Source organism: Pleurodeles waltl, chromosome 6, assembly GCF_031143425.1.
Source record: "Pleurodeles waltl isolate 20211129_DDA chromosome 6, aPleWal1.hap1.20221129, whole genome shotgun sequence".
Taxonomy (NCBI): domain Eukaryota; kingdom Metazoa; phylum Chordata; class Amphibia; order Caudata; family Salamandridae; genus Pleurodeles; species Pleurodeles waltl.
The window spans coordinates 97,479,186-97,499,929 of NC_090445.1; the positions used below are offsets into that span (position 1 = coordinate 97,479,186).

Consider the following 20,744-nt stretch of genomic DNA (forward strand, 5'->3'; position numbering starts at 1 on the left):
GGAGGTATCCTACTGTTTTGGCCTCCTGGAACATAGCTAGCATGTGTGGGGCCACTATGTTTGCGACACCTTTAGCTGGTAAGCCGTTAGGCCCGCCACCTTACCCGACTGCAACCCCGCAATAGCCTCCCATACTTCCTCTATTGTCAGGACCTGTTCCAGTGCCGTTCTGTCTTCTGCCGATAAGACCTGAAGCTGGAGGTCTCCCAGGAGTTCCCCACAATCCCTTTCCGTGTGAACCGTCCTGGAAGCGTAAATCTGCTCATAGTATGATGCAAATGCTTCTGCTATTTCTGGGCCTGAGGCAAACCTCCCTTTCCCCTCCCCCCATATTTCGGCCACACAGTTGCGACCCATGTCCCTCCTCTTTAACCACACTATCAGTTTGCCGGCCTTGTCTCCCACATCATATAGTCGTCTCTGCACTGCCAGAGTGTGTTCCCTAGCTGTATTGTCAGCCAAGTCTTTAAGCTCCATCTGTTTGAGTCGAATTCAGTTACATTGGTCTGTGGTTGGTTCAGCACTCCCCGTTATCTGTTTTTCAAAGGCGGCGACCTCTCTCTCTATTTTCTCATGTTTAAGTTGTTTCTCCTTATTTACTCCCCCAATTACTGCCTGGGTGTGGCCTCTTAATACTACTTTAAATGCCTCCCAGAGGGTGCCCACTGAGACTACAGATCCTATGTTTTCTTTGAAATAATTCTCCACCCCGCTCTAATTTTCCCCTGCAGCTTGGAATCTTTGAGGTGCCAGTAGCTATCCTGGGAGGTAGGGTCGTGGTTTTTGAGGAGCCTGCTAGTATGACTACCACTGGGGAATGATCTGAGACTCCCCGTGCCAAGTGTTGTGCATCATGGAATCTACCTGCATCTGCCCCATGTGTGAATAAATAATCCATTCGAGATAGGCTACTGTGGGATGTCGAGAGGTATGTAAATTGTCGGCCTTGAGTGTTGTGGTTTCTCCACAGGTCTACCAATCCCATGGATTCTACAAATGATCTCATCTGGCTCATGGCAGCCCCGGGCTTAGCTTGGGTCAGTCTATCACATTCTGGGTCCATGGTGTCATTCATGTCTCCCCCTAACAGTAAGGTGCCTACTGGCATTTCTAGCAGCACTACTCCCAGCGCCGGAGCCGTTTCATCCTGTAGCATGAGCGGCACATATTCAGAGCAAATGTTTAACGTCTGACCATTCCAGTTCCAGTCTGTGCCACATAGCGACCCAGGGAGGTCAGTCCAGACCCGGCCTGGAATGAATGGAGTGGAAGTTTTGAATAGGATCCCCACTCCTGTGAATTAGAGGTAAATCCAGCGTGTGCCAGTAACGTATATCCCATTTGATTCAGTGCTCTATAATTATTGCCTTTTAGATGAGTTTCCTGCATTAGGAGTACATCAGTGGCTTGGCGTTTAATAAATTGCAGTACTAGGGTATGTTTAATCTTGTTGCCCAGTCCATTAACATTCCAAGTCATTGCCTTCAGCTGCCCCTTGGTGTCTGTATACTGAGTCCTGTGTCAATACGAGAATGGAGCATCGCTCCCCCTACCCCCTCAGCTCCCCTCCCTCTATCCAGCAACGTTGATCTGAGCAAGTAACTGTATGTAATAACAAAAATTAACAATTCCCAATAATACTCCCCCCATCCTGCAACCCTGCTTAGTAGGCTCAGAACTACCCACCCCCCCAACTTTCAGAGCGCCTGTTGCCCATTCCTTAACATAAAACTGTACTTAGGGTTGGTTAGCTCCGCCTGTAGAAACTATGGGATAGTTACCCGTGTATAAATCCCTTGGATATGTCTGTTAGTTGGTCCCTGATAACGAGTTATAATCTGTGAGTTTAACTCCTATGTTGTGTATACAAGGAAGTGTGGTCTCCATAACTCTGTAGTGTTCCAGCTATGTAAGATATATCCAGTCTCTCTCCCTCCCACCTGCCCCTTTTAGTCTTATCTGCACTGTGTGATCACTCTTGATGTCTCTCAGCCCTTTTCTGACTCTGTATCATCTGCATGATGCGTTGAGGGATCGCCGACCTTCTGATGTCGTGTTCGCTCTGCACTACCTCTCTTGTTGGGGTTGTCCGGCTTTCCGTCAACCCTCAATCCAATCCCACACCTCCTCAGGCTGAATGAAGAACCAGGACTTGCCCTCTGTGACTATCCGCAGCCTCGCTGGGAACAGCATAATTTATTTGATTTCGTTTTACGCAGGGCTTTTTTAACTTCCTCGAAGCTACGCGGTAGATTTGGGACCTGGCGTGTGAAGTCTGGAAAGATTCTAATTTGGGCATTTTCATAAAGTAGGTCTCCTTGAGTCTGTGCTGCCTGTAGGATGGTGACTCGGTCTCTGTAATTGAGGATATGTGCTATACATTTTCTTGGTTGAGCCCCCGGTTTCGGCGGCGGGATCAGCGCCGATGAGCCCTCTCCACCGAAAAGAAGTTGGACAGGAGCTTCGGTCGTAGTTCATTAAGAATAAGATCCTCCAGAAAGAGATCCACACTAGGGCCCTTCGTCCCCTCCGGCACCCCAACCACTCTGATGTTGTTCCTTCTTGCTCTTCCCTCTTGGTCTTCAAGTCTGGCCTCCATGATGTTCTTCTGGTTGGTGAGTAATTAGACCTGTTCCTCTAAATGCTTAGTCGTGGACTGTAGGGCCTGTGTATATGTTTCAGCTTTATTGACTTTGTCTGTCATTTTCTGAAGATCCGCTCTTAGAAGTGAGACATCTGTTGTCACTGCGTCAAGTTTTAGTTCCAGTGTCTGTTTCAAATCTGAGATGGCCGCCATGATAGTGTTTAATGAGGGCTCAGGAGTACCAATGGTGTCTGGGGTAAGGGTTCTGGATGCGGCCGGCACCTTTGGTACTGCGTATTTGTCCATTTTGTTGAATTGAAGTTTGGCTGTTCGGTTTGATCATGGCTAACGAGGCACTCCTGCCCCTCATGGTGTGGTCGAAGGCTGGGGGTCCCCACTCTCTCACCCCCACACCCAGGATTGTGGTCGAGAAGGGGGGAGTACCACCTGCCAGGGTCTGTGCTGCTCCCCTGCAATGTTCCTCCTCAGATTTCACCGCCCCTCTCCTTTTATATGGATGATCTGTATTTCAGCTACCTGTTTAGGGCCTTGTCCTCTTTTAGTACTCCGTACCTCCTCCTCCGGATCTTCCTATGCAGCCCCTCCTTGCTGCCGATTCCCTCTTTCGTCTGGTTCCTGGGGGAGGAGGAGGGATCTCATCTCGGTCTCCTCCTCCCTATTTCTCCTCTACTGTTTGATTTTGGGTACCCTCCTCCCCCCACTGATTCAGCTGTACCTCTTTAGCCGTGCGGGGAATACATGAGGGATGCTCCTCTGTTGCTGCGGAGGAGGCTCCCCTCTGTTCCCGTCGTGCGGTCTCTCCTGTCCGCTCGCTGTATGTCTGCCGCCTGGCCTCAGCTTGGCCTGGGAGCCTATCCCGGACCCGTATCCTCCGGCCTTCCCCAAGAGTTGCAGCCTGGGCGCAGCCATATCTCACCTTGCTCCCCGCCGGTCCAGTCTCCTCGATCCCCAACAGGAGCAGATGTTTTGGCCGCTCTCCTCCCGTTAACCTCAGGCCCTGATCAAACTTCCTCGTATCGCGGTTTTCCTGTGCCCCTGTCTCTGCCGCTGTGTGCGCCGCCTCGGTCACAATTGCGGCCTAGTCTCGATCATCCTGAATCTTAGGGCTGGGCTGGGGCGGTCTTTTCTCCAGACGCCTCCAGTAGATCGCTGGTGCTTCCGCAAGTGCTGGCTTCCAAATTTCCTCTCAGCTGACCTCAGATTATGAATGGATGCTGGGGTTCAGGATTTAGGATCACTGCACTCCATTAATGTGCAACCATTTTAGTTGTGCGCTAAGCCACGCTCCCCACTGCATGAATATTTTAAAGGAATCAAAATGTCCCTCCAGTATATTCTGTTATGCTTTAAAGTGGAAAAGGTTTTGCATCTGGCATCAAAACAATGGTCATGATCCTATTACCTGTCAGGAAGATGTCGCTGTGTAATACGTGCTTTATGTTGCAAAATGAAGGTTGCAAATTTCATTGATAAATGTTGCTTTGGCAGCTATTACTGCTTACAGGAGATTGGCACAACAGATATCCTTCTGTAGTATTCCTGTAGTGTAGTGAATAACTTCCTTGAGGCCTTAAGAAGGTTTTCCATTCAATAAAAATACCTTCACCTCAATGGGAGTTGAACTTGTTATTATCTTATCGAAACTGATGACCTCCCTTTTTGAACCTATATGAAAATCTACATGATAACATCTGTCATGAAAAACTGGTTTCATAATAGCAATCACATCAGTGTGAAGTAGCAGGCTCTGTTAGCAATCAAACCTTTTACAGTTTTTTCATGCCAGTAGGGTACTCACCCCACCTTTTTACCTTAGGTAGTATTTAATTTTCATATCAATCAGTCTATTACAGTTCCTACTTCCTTTTTTAACCCATCTACACCTGCTGAGAGAACTCTCTGTTCTCTAGATGCCAGAAAGGTCCTGTTTTTATTAAGGTAAATCTAAAGGTGTAAGGAAGGAGCAACAGTTATTTGTAAATTATGATCATAGCTACTTCCAAATAATCTATTACTAGATGGACAGTAGCTTGTAACTCTCTATGCTACCAACTCGTTACCAAGCCTCTTCCAGGCAAACCCAAAGTCCTTTTCAATAAAAGGTTAGGCATCAACCACAGCCTAGCTTGACATGTTCCAGTTTCTGACATCTGCAAAGCGCCAACATGAAAGAGAGTGCATACTTAAACTAGACACCACTGTTCAGATACAGATACTCAACTGATTATAAAGATGGTCAAGAAACCCTTAGAAACCTTTTTTTGTAATGAAATAGTATTTATGCTTCAGACTTATAGCAAAGTTACTTCTTTCACCTGGTAGCCACTATATATATTTTCTTTCAGCTTGCTACTCTATTCAAGACTATAAGTGAAGATCCTATGATGCAGAGAAAAAGGTGGAGTACTTGTAGTCCGGGTTCTGCATCATAGGAATCTTCATTGAAGTCATGAATGGCCAGATCACCTCCCCAGCTGTTACTGAGGTAGGTGGATTGAGTGTATCTTGTAAGCTTTATTCTTAAAAAAAAATAAAGAACTGGCTCTGACAGGTAACTGTCAGTACAAGGCTTACCCATTTGCTTTGAGAATGAATGTTTGTTCTTCTGTTCAGTGTTTATGACTATTAATGAAAATCCAGTGAACAGGAAGGAAAGGTTTCTTATCTGCAACACCATCATGAGAATTTTTACTACATTCATAAATATCCTTCCACCACCCACTTCCCAATATGTTCAACAAAACGCAAGTACTTCATTGTAGATCCTGTTCGTTTCAGTAGACCCTCAAAATAAATGAAGGAGCTCCTGTCACTGCTGCATTCCATGCCTCTATAGCTGCTTCAATTATCTGCTTGACAGCTCCATCTTTCATCTACTTTAGGGAATATATTTATCAAAATATCCTTCTTTCCCTTTTCTCTTTTAAATGGAGTTAATAAACATTGTTTTGACAGCCATGCTGCTTAGTATAGTTTAAGCTCCTTTTAAGGGTCGAGCCTGCGTCGCATGCGCTTGCGCATGCTTTTCGCTTGCGAGATGCTTTAGTATTTAGAAAAGGGCTCAGAGCTCCGTCCATGTCACGTCAGTGTCTTTCATTGGTTTGTGGGCTTGCCTGTTAAAATCTGCTTGCTTTCATTAGTGGAAGGCATGCATACCTCATGCCTTTTCTGGTGGTTAGCCCTCCTCGAGCGCAGCGACCAAGTACTGAAAACATGCAAGGCTCGCTGTTTTCCATCCGGTTTGTGGACTACTTTTTATCTTTATTTTGCAGCGTGATCTCGCTTGTTTTAGTATATGTTCCTGTTTGTTTGTGTTTGGTGGGTGTGTTCGTCTCTAGCACAATCTCGCTGCACAACCTCGTTGCATGCCAGCTCCAATTTGCTTTCATCCTGTGTTAAACTCTTGTGCCTTTGCCGCATTTGGTTACAGCAACCGCTTTCAGAGTATTCAGCTTTATTTTCGGTGTACATTTTGGGCCAGATGTATCATCCGTTTTTGCATTTGCAAACAGTGCGAATGGCAGTTTGTGAAAGCAAAAATGCCTTTCAGTATTTATGAAAGGCATTCGCAACACAAATTTAAGGAATCGGTAATATAGCGATTCCTTAAAATTGTGAGCCCATTTAGAGAATCGCAAATTGCGATTCTCTAAATAAGAAATCGTAAATAAGGAATCCTTACATGTAACAAGCAATTCCTTAATGCGAATTGGGCATTAAGGAATCGCTATTACCACCAAGTTGTACTTGGTGGTAACCATGTGCAAATTTTTTTAATGCTTTAAAAATGCATTTTTAAAATTGACATGTAACGCACACATGCTCCTTTGGCATATGTGCGCCTTACATGTCCTTAAAAAAATTCTTGGGGTGCAGCAGAGGGGGCCTTAGGCCCCCAGCACCCTGGGTTTTGCATTTCCCAAATTTGGGAATTCCAGTTAGGAATTTGCAATTTGGGAAATGCAAAAATTTAGCAGATATGGGCCTACAGGCCCATAGGTGCGAATGGGGCCGGTATCGCAATTTGCGATTCGGTTAGAGCCTTTGCGATTTTTAAGAAATCGCTATTACTGATTCGCAAATATGATACATAGCATTTTGCGATTCAGAAATAGCGATTTCTTAAAAATCGCTATTACCGAATCGCAAAAGGCTTTTTTGATACATCTGGCCCGTGGTCCCTTCGGCTTTTGTTAAACATTCATACCTGTTACAGCAACCTCTTTTAAAGTAAATGACTTTTTTTTTTTGACTTCCGAAGCATCTGTTGTGAATTCTTCCAGGAGCGCTTCACTCTGTCTGCTTTGTGCAGTCTATTCCTCTGTGTGGCAAGCAAAGCACCCTAAATGCATCATTGTGATAAATTGACACTGAAATTGCTGACACCGGGAGGCTCTTTCCAACACACATTGGCTCCGCTGCTGCCATTCGTTATGAGCCATTGGGACCGGCTTCCTTTACACAACAGCTCACAACTCGCCTCTTGTTTACATTCCTTCCCGCAGACTGAAGGGCAGACGCCTTTCCCCACTGCCTTATCTTCTTTCGTTCTCATGCAAAAACATAATCCGCAATATCCAGAAATGGTAAAAACAATTTCTCTTTTACTCGTTTCTTTGTTATCAGTTGCTGTCACATGATACCAGTACATTATGAATTGGTATTTCATGCAAAATTTCCAAGCTTCATCGGCATATCTTTCCTCAGAAAGCATTTCTTTTCTTATCTGAGGGGCAGACATTTTTGCAAGGCTTACCTTTCAACATTTATCGGGAAGAACATTCAGAATTAGCATTTTAACCTAGGAGAAAAAATCATCTGTGCAGAATTTAACTTTTCAATGGTCTTTGTTTCTGTAGACTCTGGTGAATGTATTTAGCGTCACGACAGACGAATTATTCTGATCCAAGATAAAACACCTTTGTTTAGACCACTCCCGAACAGCAGTTCCAGATTGAATGAAAGCAGGCCTCATCTGTGTTCCCTACATATGCATCAGGCAGACTAAATCTCAACACATAATCCCCAAAAAGGACTGATTAGTGTACTATTTAAACTGGGACTTTTCATATATATTTATTTTTTGTTGTTCTTAAACATCCCTTTCCAGTGCAAGTGAAAGTGAACATTACATTTCCAACTTTTTTTACAACAAACCCTTCTATGATTCTGAAGTGGTGGCCTGCATAGCTCTGTTTTGCAGGGGAATGTACGCCAGTTTTGTACTTAAACATTCCGTCTCACTCATGGCCAGCTTTAGAGCTGGTGGCCCCTGGTGCAACACTCTTTTTTGGTGCTCCTCCCCACCCCATAACCTCATTCTCCACGAATCCCCTCGCTACCACCTCTAGCAGTGCACCTCATCTCTCCATAACTCCTCTCTGACATACATTTTTAGGGTCGAGCCTGCGTTGCATGCGCTTGCGCATGCGTTTCGCTTGTGAGACGCTTTAGTAGTTAGAAAAGGGCTCAGAGCCCCGTCCATGTCACGTTAGTGTCTTTCATTGGTTCGTGGGCTTGCCTGTTAAAATCTGCTTGCTTTCATTAGTGGAAGGCATGCATACGTCATGCCTTTTCTAGTGGTTAGCCCTCCTCGAGCGCAGCGACCTAGTACTGAAAATATGCGAGGCTCGCTGTTTTCTGTCCGGTTTGTGGACTACTTTTTATCTTTTTTCACCGCGCGATCTCGCTTGGCAGAAGTCGAGCGATTTCCATGACATCGACCCTGTTACATAGTTAATTGCACTTTTGCCAGTTACGTAGATAATTGCACTTTTGCCGATAGGTTTCACTATGAGTGAACTGTAGCAGTGCAATCGGTCTCTTTTTTCCATTTAATGTGGCAATAAAAGTCCAGTTGGGAGTTTACAACTGCTAATAGCTCTAACTCAGAGAAATGCGAGACCCGTTGCATTGCAAATGCTTGTTTATTTTCCTCTGTCTTTTCATACTTGTGCATTTTTTATATTGAACTATAGAATACAAGATTTGCCCTTTATAGGTATTGCGCTTTTCTGTAACTGGAGACTTTGGTTTATTTCTCTCTGTTAAAAAAAGTGTTCTCTATGAAGGTAGACGTACAAGTAAGTAACTTTTTCATGTGGAACTAAACAGATTTTGCTAGATAGGGCCAACAACCTACTCCCCACCAAGGGAACAGACTAAAACGTTAGTGCCAACTAACCTATAGTTAATTGCCACTAAGCATCAGCTTCTTCATAGACTGGTTAGGGTCATGTCCACTTTCTATACTACTCCACACCCCCATAATGTGTAAAATTCCAGGGTCAGCACATAAAATGCCTGTCAAGGATAGGATAAAATAGCTTTACTATAAAGGTAGACCATTGAGGTTTTAACTAATTGTTAGATTATTTGGACAATCAGTAAGCAAAGGCATTGTTGAGAGGGCTCTTTGTTAAAAGTCTTCCATCATCCCTTATGTTGGCAGAGATACTTGTTGCTTACAAATTTTATTACGATATCCCTGATGGAATACTAAGGGCTTGATTACGAATTTGGCAGACTCCTGACAGGGTAGCCACGCCTACGTGGTGACCTCCCTGCCGGAGCTATTATGGGTGTCTTGGTAGGTCGGCGGGCGGAAACCTATGTTTCTGCCCACTGGCCTAGCAAGAAACAGGCTATAGCATTGTCTCTGGCTCGTAAACAAGCCGGCGGCAATTCTGTCACCTGCAGGGTGCACCAGCACCTTCATTGCGAGGGTGCTGGCCCGGTGGTGTGGGGGCTGCACTGTCCCTGCCAAGTGCTTGGGCAGTGCAGGGGCCCCTGCACCTGTTCTCCGCCAGCCTTTTCATGGCGGTGTTAAAGCCATGGAACCACTGCCGGAGAGGGTGGTCGTAATCCCTAGGGCAGCGCTGCTTGAAGCGCTGCCCTGACGGATTAGGACCTCTGCCACCAACAGACCGCCGGGATCCAAGATCCTGGCGGAGCTGGCAGTTCCCTGGCGGTCCAACCACCAGGGTTGTAATGTGGCGGTCCAGACCGCCACCCTCGTAATGAGCCCCTAAGATTGCTAGTAACTTTTATTACCCTCTATGAACCCTCACAAAGTGTTTTTGCTGCAATTTCCATTACATCTGTTTGAGATTCCTACTTACGCTTCAGTTTCTAATTTCACCAAGATTTTCCACTAGAACAGTTTTTTGTAAATAAGTCAACTTATTTGCTCAAGGTACTAGCCCCTGAGTGCTTCCTCTCTTGCACCTTTGTAGAAATGGTGATTGTGAGAAATTGGGTTGTTGGTTGACTGGGGTGTGAGCCCTGATCAAGCAACCGCCACAAGAACTTTCAGAATGAACTACAAAAAATCACAAAATTAGCCTTAAGGTTTAAGTTGAATGTTTAAACTAATTATGCAGCTCACAAACAGTAAGAAAGTGAAAACAGAAGACAAAAGAAATCCCATACTAATTTAGAAGAGTAGAGTACATTTCAATAAATTATTTGACACCAAAACAACAAAAATTAAATCAGTAGAACAGGAGTTATGAATTTGTAATGTTTTTTAGTAAAACAGTTGTGCCTAAAAAGATCAAAGAGCCAACTGCAGATATCTAGTCACATGAGACCGGGACAAAGTCAAAAAAATTTGCAGACCACGATGGAGAGTGGTTCAGATAAAAGAAGTGGATTGCGCCCCCTTCTGACTTAAAAAAGTTTTCAAGAAAACTTTCTGAGATGGTTATGTTCGATGGGGTAATACTGCAGGCATTATCCAAAGAGGGAGCTTCATTGTAGGAGAGTCTCTGGACAAAGTTGAAGATACGATTTTTACGTTTGGACTCAGTCACTTCTTTTGAAGTAAAAGATCTCCAATGAGACAAGGCAGGAAGCTTAAGCCAAAGACAGTTCCAGTAGGTCGAATAACCCTTTGGCGAAGGACCACTGAACAGGATTTTCTGCTGTGGAGAAGAATGCACTGGGATAGTTATACAGTTCCTACTAAAAGGTAGGACTGCGTATTAGGGCAGAAGAACTTTGGGACGAAGGGACTGAGTCCCTCTACACCATCTGTAACTACTGATCAAATTCATAGCTAGCTCACAGTGCCTCACATGAACCTCCAACCTTCTCAGGGCACCAGATGATTTCAGCAACCTCCAACATGACACTCTGACTACCAAGGAAGTTGTGGAAACAGATCTTACCCCTTTCGTTGTTTCACACATGCATGCCCAGGGTAAACACAAGAAAGATACGAATAAAGGTTTTCAAACATTTATTTGAAATAATCGTATTCTTGCATAGAAAGAATGAGCTGCAACAATTATGCAGATAAAACAAAGCATTGTGACCATTGTTACTAACATGGTGAAAAGGATAAACAGTCCATCCATAGTGATCTTAGAACTATAGCTTCCTACCTAGCGCTACTAACAATCTGAGAGCATAGTGGGTGTAGCCTCTGCATGGGGCCGACATAATAGGATAGCCTAAGACCCCTCTACCTGGAGAGCTGAGACAGGGTGCAGGTCTAGAGTGGAGTTGGCAGTCCTTCTCTGCCAGATGGAAGATCAGCGTCAGTAGAGCTGCATGTCGAACAGAGCATTTGTTTCAGAACACTAGTGGTTGGAGTGCTCCTCTGACCACTCTGAGGCAGTGCACAGTATATATAATCAAAACCACCTTGTGGTAGAGGCACATCTCTTATTCAATGATATGTCTAGATGTTGGAAGCTGTCTCCGAGCGGACAACACAAGCACAAGGATATCTTGTACTGTGTTCCCAACCCTGAACAGAGTGTACAAATTACATGTCGAGAAAGGCTAACTAAAAACAAGTAGCATGTACAGTGTATTCTTGGAATAATATTATGCAAGAAGGAAGTGTGTAAAATGTCGGTGCTAAAAGCGATATCAGTTAAAACATGTACAATTATAAAATATAAAACTGAGCTAAAACATAAAATCAACATGGGTCCAAGAAGTTCTCACAGCAGCGGTGAAATCTGACCAACCAGTGATGCACCTTGGGTGAATCGACAAGCAGGTTGGTCCCATTCGTTCCTCGGATCTCAGAGGAGTTTTAAACCAAACTCTTTTTTTAAGTCAGAAATTTCGGATTTTGGCTATCTGGGCATTTGTAGCACCACACCCAATGGTCCAGGACTGGTGGGACACCACCTGGGGGTTCAGGACTTACTCAGGCTGAGCCCAGGTGTGGTTTCAAGATGGAAGGAGCCTTTTCTGTCCCTGTGGTTCTGAACAGGAGGCTTATAGTCTTGAGTTCTTGTGCAGATGCAAGGCTGACCTCTAATATTTCAAGGCAGGCTCCAGGCAGCAAACCAGTCCTTCCAGTTGCTGCAAAGCAGTTTAGTGTAGTACACAGTAGGCCACAGCCACAGGCAGTCCTCTGAGATCCTTTCTGCAGATCCAGAAAGTGAACCAAAGAGTGGGTCTGAGAGCTCTATTTTTATACCTTGTGCCTTCTTGGAAGTTAGGAGAAGTTTCTAGAGGCTTCCTTTGAAGTCCTAGACGTTTACTGACTTCCCTAATGGTGCTTCAAACTGACTGCAGGAAAAATGTAGTGGTGACAAGTCCTTTGTGGGGAGGCAGGGGACAGCCTATTTAGTTGCAAAAGGGGCTGTACAGATGACAAAGGCCAGATTGTACGACGAAACGACGACTTCAAAAACAACTACTGCCTTAACAACGAGATCGGAACAACGACCTCGTTGCTACTACTAATGATTTTACAGCGAATGCCTTAACAACGATATTTCGTTGTAAAGGCATTCCTGATAAAAGCATTAGTAATAGGCACCATTCACCCTACATCCCTCACCCCACCCCCCCAACCCCACCCCAAAACCTAAAACCCCCTGACCCCCCACCCCCCACCCCCTCCCCAAAACCAAAAACGCCTCACCCCCCCAACCCCACCCCAAAACCTAAAACCCCCACCCCCTCCCCAAAACCAAAAACGCCCCACCCCCCCAACCCCACCCTAAAACCCCCTGACCCCCCACCCCTCCCCAAAACCAAAAACGCCTCACCTCCCCAACCCCACCCCAAAACCTAAAACCCCCTAACCCCCACCCCCTCCCCAAAACCAAAAACGCCCCACCCCCCCAACCCCACCCCAAAACCTAAAACCCCCTGACCCCCCACCCCCTCCCCAAAACCATAAACGCCCCACCCCCCCAACCCCACCCCAAAACCTAAAACCCCCTAACCCCCCACTCCCTCCCTAAAACCCCATGGCCCCCCCACCCCCTCCCCAAAACCAAAAACGCCCCACCCCCAACCCCACCCTAAAAACCCCTGACCCCCCCCAAAACCAAAAACGCCTCACCCCCCCAACCCCACCCCAAAACCTAAAACCCCCTAACCCCCACCCCTCCCCAAAACCAAAAACGCCCCACCCCCCAACCCCACCCCAAAACCTAAAACCCCCTGACCCCCCACCCCCTCCCCAAAACCAAAAACGCCCCACCCCCCAACCCCACCCCAAAACCTAAAACCCCCCACCCACTCCCCAAAACCAAAAACGCCCCACCCCAAAACCTAAAACCCCCCGCCCCCTCCCCAAAACCTAAACCCACCACTTACCTTCGCCAACTCCCTTCTATGTACCTTAACCACGCATGTTTGTTGTTCAGAACATACGTAGTTAAGGCACAAAAAAAACGGAGTCGTGGTTAAAAAAAGCGTTGTTGTGCTTTCGTTAACCACGACTTTCGGAAAAAAGAAAGTCGTAAAAAAGGATGTTCCCCCAAAGGCCGGGATATGTCAACTTTCTAAAAGTAGAATTTCCAAAACTTTAATTTAAAATCTATCTTTACCTTTAAAAAAGGATTTTTAATTACAATTTCATAGATAGCAAGCATGAAATGCTTATGTGTCCCAATTAAAAGTTAGCACTTAATAAATGTAATAAGGCAACCCAACGTTATCCTATGGGACAGGTAGGCCTCACAGTAGTGAAAAAGGAGTTTAGGAGTTTTTCACTACCAGGACATGTTAAGCATAACAGTACATGTAAACCTTTTAATTCCAATGCACCCTGCCCTGTGAGCTATCTAGGGTCTATCTTAGGGGTGACGTACATGCACTAAAAGGTGATTTTAAGGCTTGGCAGGGGGATTATATTGCCAAGTTGAATTGCCAGTATAAAACTGCATTCGGGCTGCAGTGGCAGACCAGGGACATGTTTTAAGTGTGGGTGGCACAATATGTGCTTCGGGTCCACTAGTAGCATTTCATTTACAAGCCATGGCATCCCACTCTATAAGGGACTTATAGGTAAATTAAATATGCCAATTAAGTGTAAACCACTTTAACCATGTTTCATGGAATGAGCACAAGCATGTTAACACTGGTTAGCAGTGGTAAAGTGCACAGAGTCCTAAGGCCAAAAAAAACAAATTCAGCAAAAGAGGTGAAGTGAAAAAGGCAAAACGTTTGTGGGTAACCCTGCAGAGGGGGCCAAGTCCAATAGTGATACATTCTTCTGGCTTAGTACTTCTTAGTCCCTCGTAGCTGGCTGTCAAACACCTATTTTTTACATCACAGATGTGATATCATAAGATAATCTGAGGTGAAATATTTGATACATGGTCCACCATTAAGTACTGAACAGTCATAGTCTGGTGCGTTTTATGCATCTCACCTCATGGTAGTGTCCACTGCCTATCCAACCTGAGATATATAACATCAGAAGCCTTTGTAACAAACCACACTGTCATCCTGGTTGTCATTGGAAAACTATTTTGATACATTTTTAATAAGCATATACATCTTTTATTAAGCATATACATCTTTATTTCATAGTTGTTTTTAGGTGCTGTGACCATAATTACTTAGATGATGGCATTTCAATCAGTAGGGCGAACAGCCACCAGTTCTCTACTGGCATCACTCCACCTTTTCCATTTACATTTTGCGTTGATTTATTCTGATTTGGTTCCTCTTATCTGGCTTCTACATAAAGATTGCACATCATATGCAGCAGAGCATAGATCCTGTACTGTAGGTTGTGAAACCTCTTTGCTATATTTAAAAGGAAAGTTTCCAACAGGTGCACAGGAGCATCTCCCAAGGGGCAGGCTTTGGTGGTTGTGGCGGCACAGAAGAAAAGGATTATTTTTTTCTGTCACAAACATCGTTGGTGTATACATCTGTTCCTTGCACTGGTCCTACTGCGAGAACATTGCTTCAAGTTTTCGTCTCAGTTCCAAATCAATGTGCCTAGAGCTATAGGATAGTACTAGCATAAAAGTTTGTGAAAGGAGTATGGAAGTATAGGGTCCCATCTCATTGTGGGAGATTTCTGTGTCGATGTGGGGCTATGTTGGTTGGTGAGCATTATGTGGAAGTGTTGGATTGTGGTGGAGGATATCTACGTGGAGTTGGGGAAGTGGTGTGGGATAATTGGTAGTTGTGTGAAAGTAATAACGTTGGAGGTGAGGTATATAAGTATACGGAGTCTAAGTTCTGGAAGCTGGATGGGATGTGTGGATTTAAGCCACGTTGGGTAGAGGTAGGGCGACTACTGTTCACGAAGTTAGATGTGATACACAGATGTGTAGAGGTGGAGTAGAGTGGTTTGCATGTGGATGTGGAAGAAGAAAAGTGCTGCAGAGGCCTAGTGAGTGCTGTAGAAGCAGAACATGCTGGTATATTGTTTCTGGTATAGCCGCTATATGTCAGGGTGGAGTTGAGGTGGGAAAAGCCATGTCGGGAGAAGGAAATTTGGGGTGTGTTCACAATTTTTCACATGCTCATTTGACATTTCCTCTTTTCATGTGCCTATTTGCCCTCTACAAGGTCTTCCAAAACTTCACTAAAGTTTTTAAGTCCTTGTTTGCTTGCTGCGTGAACCTTCCTATGCATCCTCTTAAACATCACCTTTGTTCTCATTGTCCTTCACTTGCAAGTCCCACCTTGCATTCCTTCACTTACGTCATATTAACATGTCTCTTTCTCGCATTTCCCTAATGGTGATATATAGCTATTTCCAACAATGTGAAGGATGAGTACCAAGCAGAAGAAGCGGACAGTCTGAAACAAGATCCAGTGGAGAACGGGGAAGACCTTTCTTACAACTATGGACATCGTGACTATGAAAGCACAGAGATCGAGAGGACTGCTGGCGGATACGAGAGTGGCAGGGTGCTAGGTGGGAAGCTGTCCTGTGATGTTTGTGGACTGCCTTGCATCAGCATGAACGTCCTGATGGTGCACAAAAGGAGTCACACTGGTGAGTGACCAGACCTGAGCTTCCACTGAGTAAGACACCGGTGGTATATATAAATCTGTAATGTACCAAGGGAAACGTGGCAAACAACACACCCGGGGTTACATGGATATGTGGGTCAAAAGTATGCCTGGAGAGATACTAGCCAGTTAAATGTGTAGGTTTATAAGAACTAGTAAAGCACCTGTGGCTAAATGGCCTGTTGACTTGCTTGAAGGTACATGGGGTAGCAAAAACTGGCCTAGAAAAGCACCTGGAATGTACATGATAACGCTGTTGCTGGGCAGAGATCTTAGCTTTGCTGGAAATTGATCTAAATTTCCCAGGCTACCCAACTATTCATGACATTTCCAAGCCAAGTCTCCAAGGGCACAAAATGTTCAATGACCGGCCCCCAAAAAGGGCAAGGACAACATACAGGGGAACTATTATTTTGCGCACTATTTAACTTGCACTCACAGTGTACATTGCTTCTCAGCTACAAAATGTGCATATAATGTTTGTCTCTCTCTGTTTCTTGCCTCTCTCGGTCTTACACACACACCATAATATACCTATAATTGTGAGGATTGGCCATTGACCGTAATGAAGTGTGTATTTACTATTCTAACTCAACCCACGGTTTGATAGTAGGGAATGTTATAAAGTGGACCAAGGCAAATATAACTGGACTTTTAGTTTTTTGATACACTTGTTTGAAACTACCTAAACACACTATGGGGACGGGTCCTCGTAACGCACTGGTCCTATAAAATCATCTACTACAGTTGGTGTTCCCATAGCCTCATTTCAGGACACAATAAATACTTTCACCTTTGAATGGAAATACACTTTTGGTGCTCTCTCTTGGCCTGCAGATTTGGGTGTTCTGCTGTAGGACAACAGTAAAATATTTACTGTCTCCAGTAAACTCAGAGTATGTTATGGTCCATCTGAATTTATAAGAGCAAAAACTAACCTTGTGAAAACTCTTCTGTAGTGACACGAATTGGACACACACCTTGCAATAGAAGGCCAGTAACATACCTATGTATGTATATCTTGAGACGCAGTGGCTAAAACTGAGCCTTCGATTATAAAGGTTGTTTATGCTCATTGGGATTTTCAGGCTAGTATTGCACCTGGATAAATGCATAATAATAATACACATATGGACATATCAGATAATAGAGCAAGTGACAGGATATGAACTGCTAATACAACTGAGTAGTTTAAGGCTCACGCATGGGAATAGATGGACCTGTGACATACCTTGACACAGAGGTAAATACTACACATGAGGATAGTTGGTGATTTAGCCCATCTGAGTATATGTAGGTAGGGGGTGTACCAGAGCGTATGTAGATTTATGTCATTTGCCTAAGAAGGGCTAATGGCATCCCAGGGAATGTCAGGATCCTTTCATCAGCAAGTGGGCCGTAATTCTAATGGTGCTCTTGTTATTGATTCTAGAACACAATCACACTTTTGATGTGTTCTGCTGTCCTCCATCTGTGACTTTCTGTCAGACTGTCTGTGTGTAGCCCATTCCTTGTAAATTCATTTTTTATTTAACTGGGTCTTGAATAGTGCTATTCTGACCTTATTCAAGGATGCTATAATGTTTCATTGATGCCAAAAACAACCTCTATAAACTGGAGCAATCTATCAACAGGGTACAAAATCGTGATTTCAGTGTCATAACAGGTATACCCAGTATGCCATTTTGACATAATATATGTTATGGCTGTGCACAACACATTGCAAGGGGAGTGCACCTACCATGTTTGCACAAGGCCAGTGCAAACCTTTGAAAACGCATCTAGCACAGGACTGTGCACCCCTTGGCAGTTTTGCAGTATTTTCATTACAGAAGTTATGCACATGGCAGAGCATAGCGGACATTTAATTAATACTGACATGTAAAATCTTATTTTAGTTTTGCTGTAGGTCCATGATCAGGATATCAAGTAGAGATTTACTCTGCTCAAAGATAAATAAAATGTGTATCTTTACATAGGTCACTTAAGAGGCCATTGAAAACCCCCAGTTTTTAAGTAGGTATTTGAATATTTAATAGATTCACATGCACTGAATTCTCCAGGATTAGGTCTTTCATTGATTCACATGCTTCAATTATTGTATGTGAGTTTGTGGCGCTGTTTGAGCAGCGCAAACCTAGCTGGGCAGCAGCATAGCATTGACCAAGGGCAGGAGCCCAGACATTCTTTATAATGAGGCTGGTCACACGTGCCTTCCTATTGTGTAGGGTGGAAATGCTCTTGGAAGTAGTGTATCTTTATTTTTTTTCCTAAATTGCAGGAAGATTGAAGAATGTCAGATGCCAATGGAATGTTATTCTGCTTCCTGGGAATGTTGATGCAAGAAGTTTGCCTTCTAACCTTCCCCTTTTTGCATTTCTTTGTTTCCAGTCATCCAATATACTGACTGATGGTGAGGCACTTTCTGCTGAAAGTGGTTATTTTCTCTGCTATGTATGAAGGGGTGTCCTTACTAGTGGCTCTGTATGTGAGCCATATAGACTTGAAGATCATACAGGACTGGTAGGAATGCAAATGCAGTTCCTTCTGTGATGTTTTTGAACTTGTTCCAGCCATAATAGCTGTGTGCTGCATTGTGAAGGATATCATCCACTAGGCTTTTTAGCAAAGCGTTTCCTTTCTCTAGATGGAAGTAATTATAAGGTAGAAACAGCTTCACTTTTTTTTCAGGAGGAAGGGGTGGCACCAAGCTGTCTTTGTTTTCTTGGCTGTGTCTTCCTTTAAGGCAAGGTCTATGTTATGGTAAACCCACAAGGTTTTTTTGTCACCCAGGGCTCATGCTGTCTACTTTCAAGTCATTTATATACCCTTGAATATGTGGCTGCTTGGTCATGTAGGCAGATAGAAGAAATTCCCTCTTTGTAGGGTTGAACTTGCAAGTAGGTGTGGATTAGCTTGATGCAGTGTTTGAGACGCTGACTGTTGTGACTCGAGGAGATCTTAGCGTTGAATTGTGGATCACTGGTATTGGTTTATCTTGAGGCTCTTGTTAGTTATCAAAGTCCTACGGGATTCCACATAGAGGTTGAAGTTGATAGGAGAGAAGATGACTCCGCATCGTAGGTTCTGCATTGAAGGATTCTCCCTGAGATATAATCATAGATTAGTTCCGCCTGCATGCGGAGACCCTGGGACCCTTTACATATATATTCATCTCCTGATGTTGGAGGTAGACACCCTATTGTTGAACATTTTGGTGACACCTCCAAAAGTCATTGGCAGGCCAGCTTTAACAGCATTTTTTGTGGAAACCTAGGGTGTGGTAAATAGTATAAAAATCACATTGCAGCACTTTATTTAGAAAATGTGCTATATAGTGAAAAATCTGCCGTTACTGTGAGGGAGAAAAATGAATGGAAAGGTGTTTGTGAAGTCAAAAGTGCATCAGCTGCACGCAGCATATTCTGCAACTTTAAGAGATCCAGCAGTTTCCTTTACTTAGCAAGCTCGGGCTTGCTGGATCTCAGGACAGTTCAGAGGTCTTCAGCCTAATTTGTTTTAGGCGTTTTCTTTAGAAAATTATTTTTTCAACATTCACCTGTTGTGTTTGAAGAATACTATATATTCCATGTGTTTTACGCCTCTAAGAATTTTCTTTTTTCATTATGCCTTCGCGGTGAAGTGCTTTAAATGTGAGAGAAAAACAGCTGTTTCTGACCTCCATGACCTATGTGTGGCCAGTTTTCCAGCTTCTCATACTGCCAGAGACTGTCCACATTGTCAAAAAATGGCAAAAAGGGCCCTTAAAGACAGAAAGAATTTGCCTGTGAGGCAATCTAGAAGATCTTATAGCAGAGGAGGTTAAATAAATCAGAGAAAAGTGACAAGGCCTCCTGTACTGTCCCATGCTCCTCCCGTGAAAATCTCACCCACCAATGTAGATCCAGAGAGAGGAAACATCGAAAGTACCATCATCGCACCATTATCATTCTAGACATTCTTGTTCTTCTGGAGAGCACTGGTGGACATCGAATCCACTGGCACCGACATGTTCACCATCAAAAGGCTCTGCAACTCCAGCTGTGTCAACACAAATAACTCAGGTATCGACCATCCCCATGGAACAGCTTCCAGTTACGTCTACACCGTTGACAGTGAGACAATTTCCTTTGATGGCGACCTTTTCAACACCCATGCTGTCACATCATCGACTTTCAACCCTGACAAATCCACAACGTCGATACTCGTTTCCAACACACACCACAGTTCCATAATTTATGTTGAGACATCACATCTCAGCACCAATGATGCCCATCACTCCACATTCTACTCTGGCTGAGGTTGAGTGATACCTATAATAGATTAACCTCCATTACCACCAAGACCACAGTACGTCATAATTGCAGAGGACCCACTACAAGTACCTTTATGCCCACTAAACTCTACCACCTTTGCCAGACATTCCATGCCACACTGTATCATTACTCCATCTGAAGCAACACCACCACAGCTTCCTGGTCAGAGTCCACAGTGCCTCAGAAGTCATATATTTTGGATAGACGTAAGTGGAGAAAACCCTCTACAAATCCAAGCACATCAAGAGGCCACAAAACATATACCTCCTATATTCCAACATCTCCTCCAGCCTCACCGTTGAGATTGTCCCAGTGGATGATATTTAAACATTCCAGGATGTACTGGTTAAATGTGTAGCAAAATTCAATATACAAATAGAGGTCCCTCACTCTTCTGTATGTGTAATAATGGAAACATTACAACCTAAAGCATCAGTGAAACCAATATTACCACTGGTTCCGATTTCACAGAGCTCGCAGAAGTAAAATTGTGAACCCCATCTACCTTAAAATCTGTGACTCCATGTCTCCTCAAGAAATACAAGCATACTCAACAAAATCCTGTATTCCTGTGCCAGGGG

The 20,744-nt window shown here is 44.2% G+C and overlaps 1 protein-coding gene across 1 annotated transcript in view; it reads left to right on the plus strand.

The window, feature by feature from the left end:
* The window catches only part of IKZF3 (IKAROS family zinc finger 3), a 449,605-nt gene that overhangs the window by 194,125 nt on the left and 234,736 nt on the right, over positions 1–20,744 (plus strand). The window contains exon 4 of the mRNA XM_069237426.1: positions 15,582–15,830. Within this exon, the coding sequence (XP_069093527.1) occupies positions 15,582–15,830 (249 nt within the window). The remainder of the gene's footprint in view (positions 1–15,581; positions 15,831–20,744) is intronic.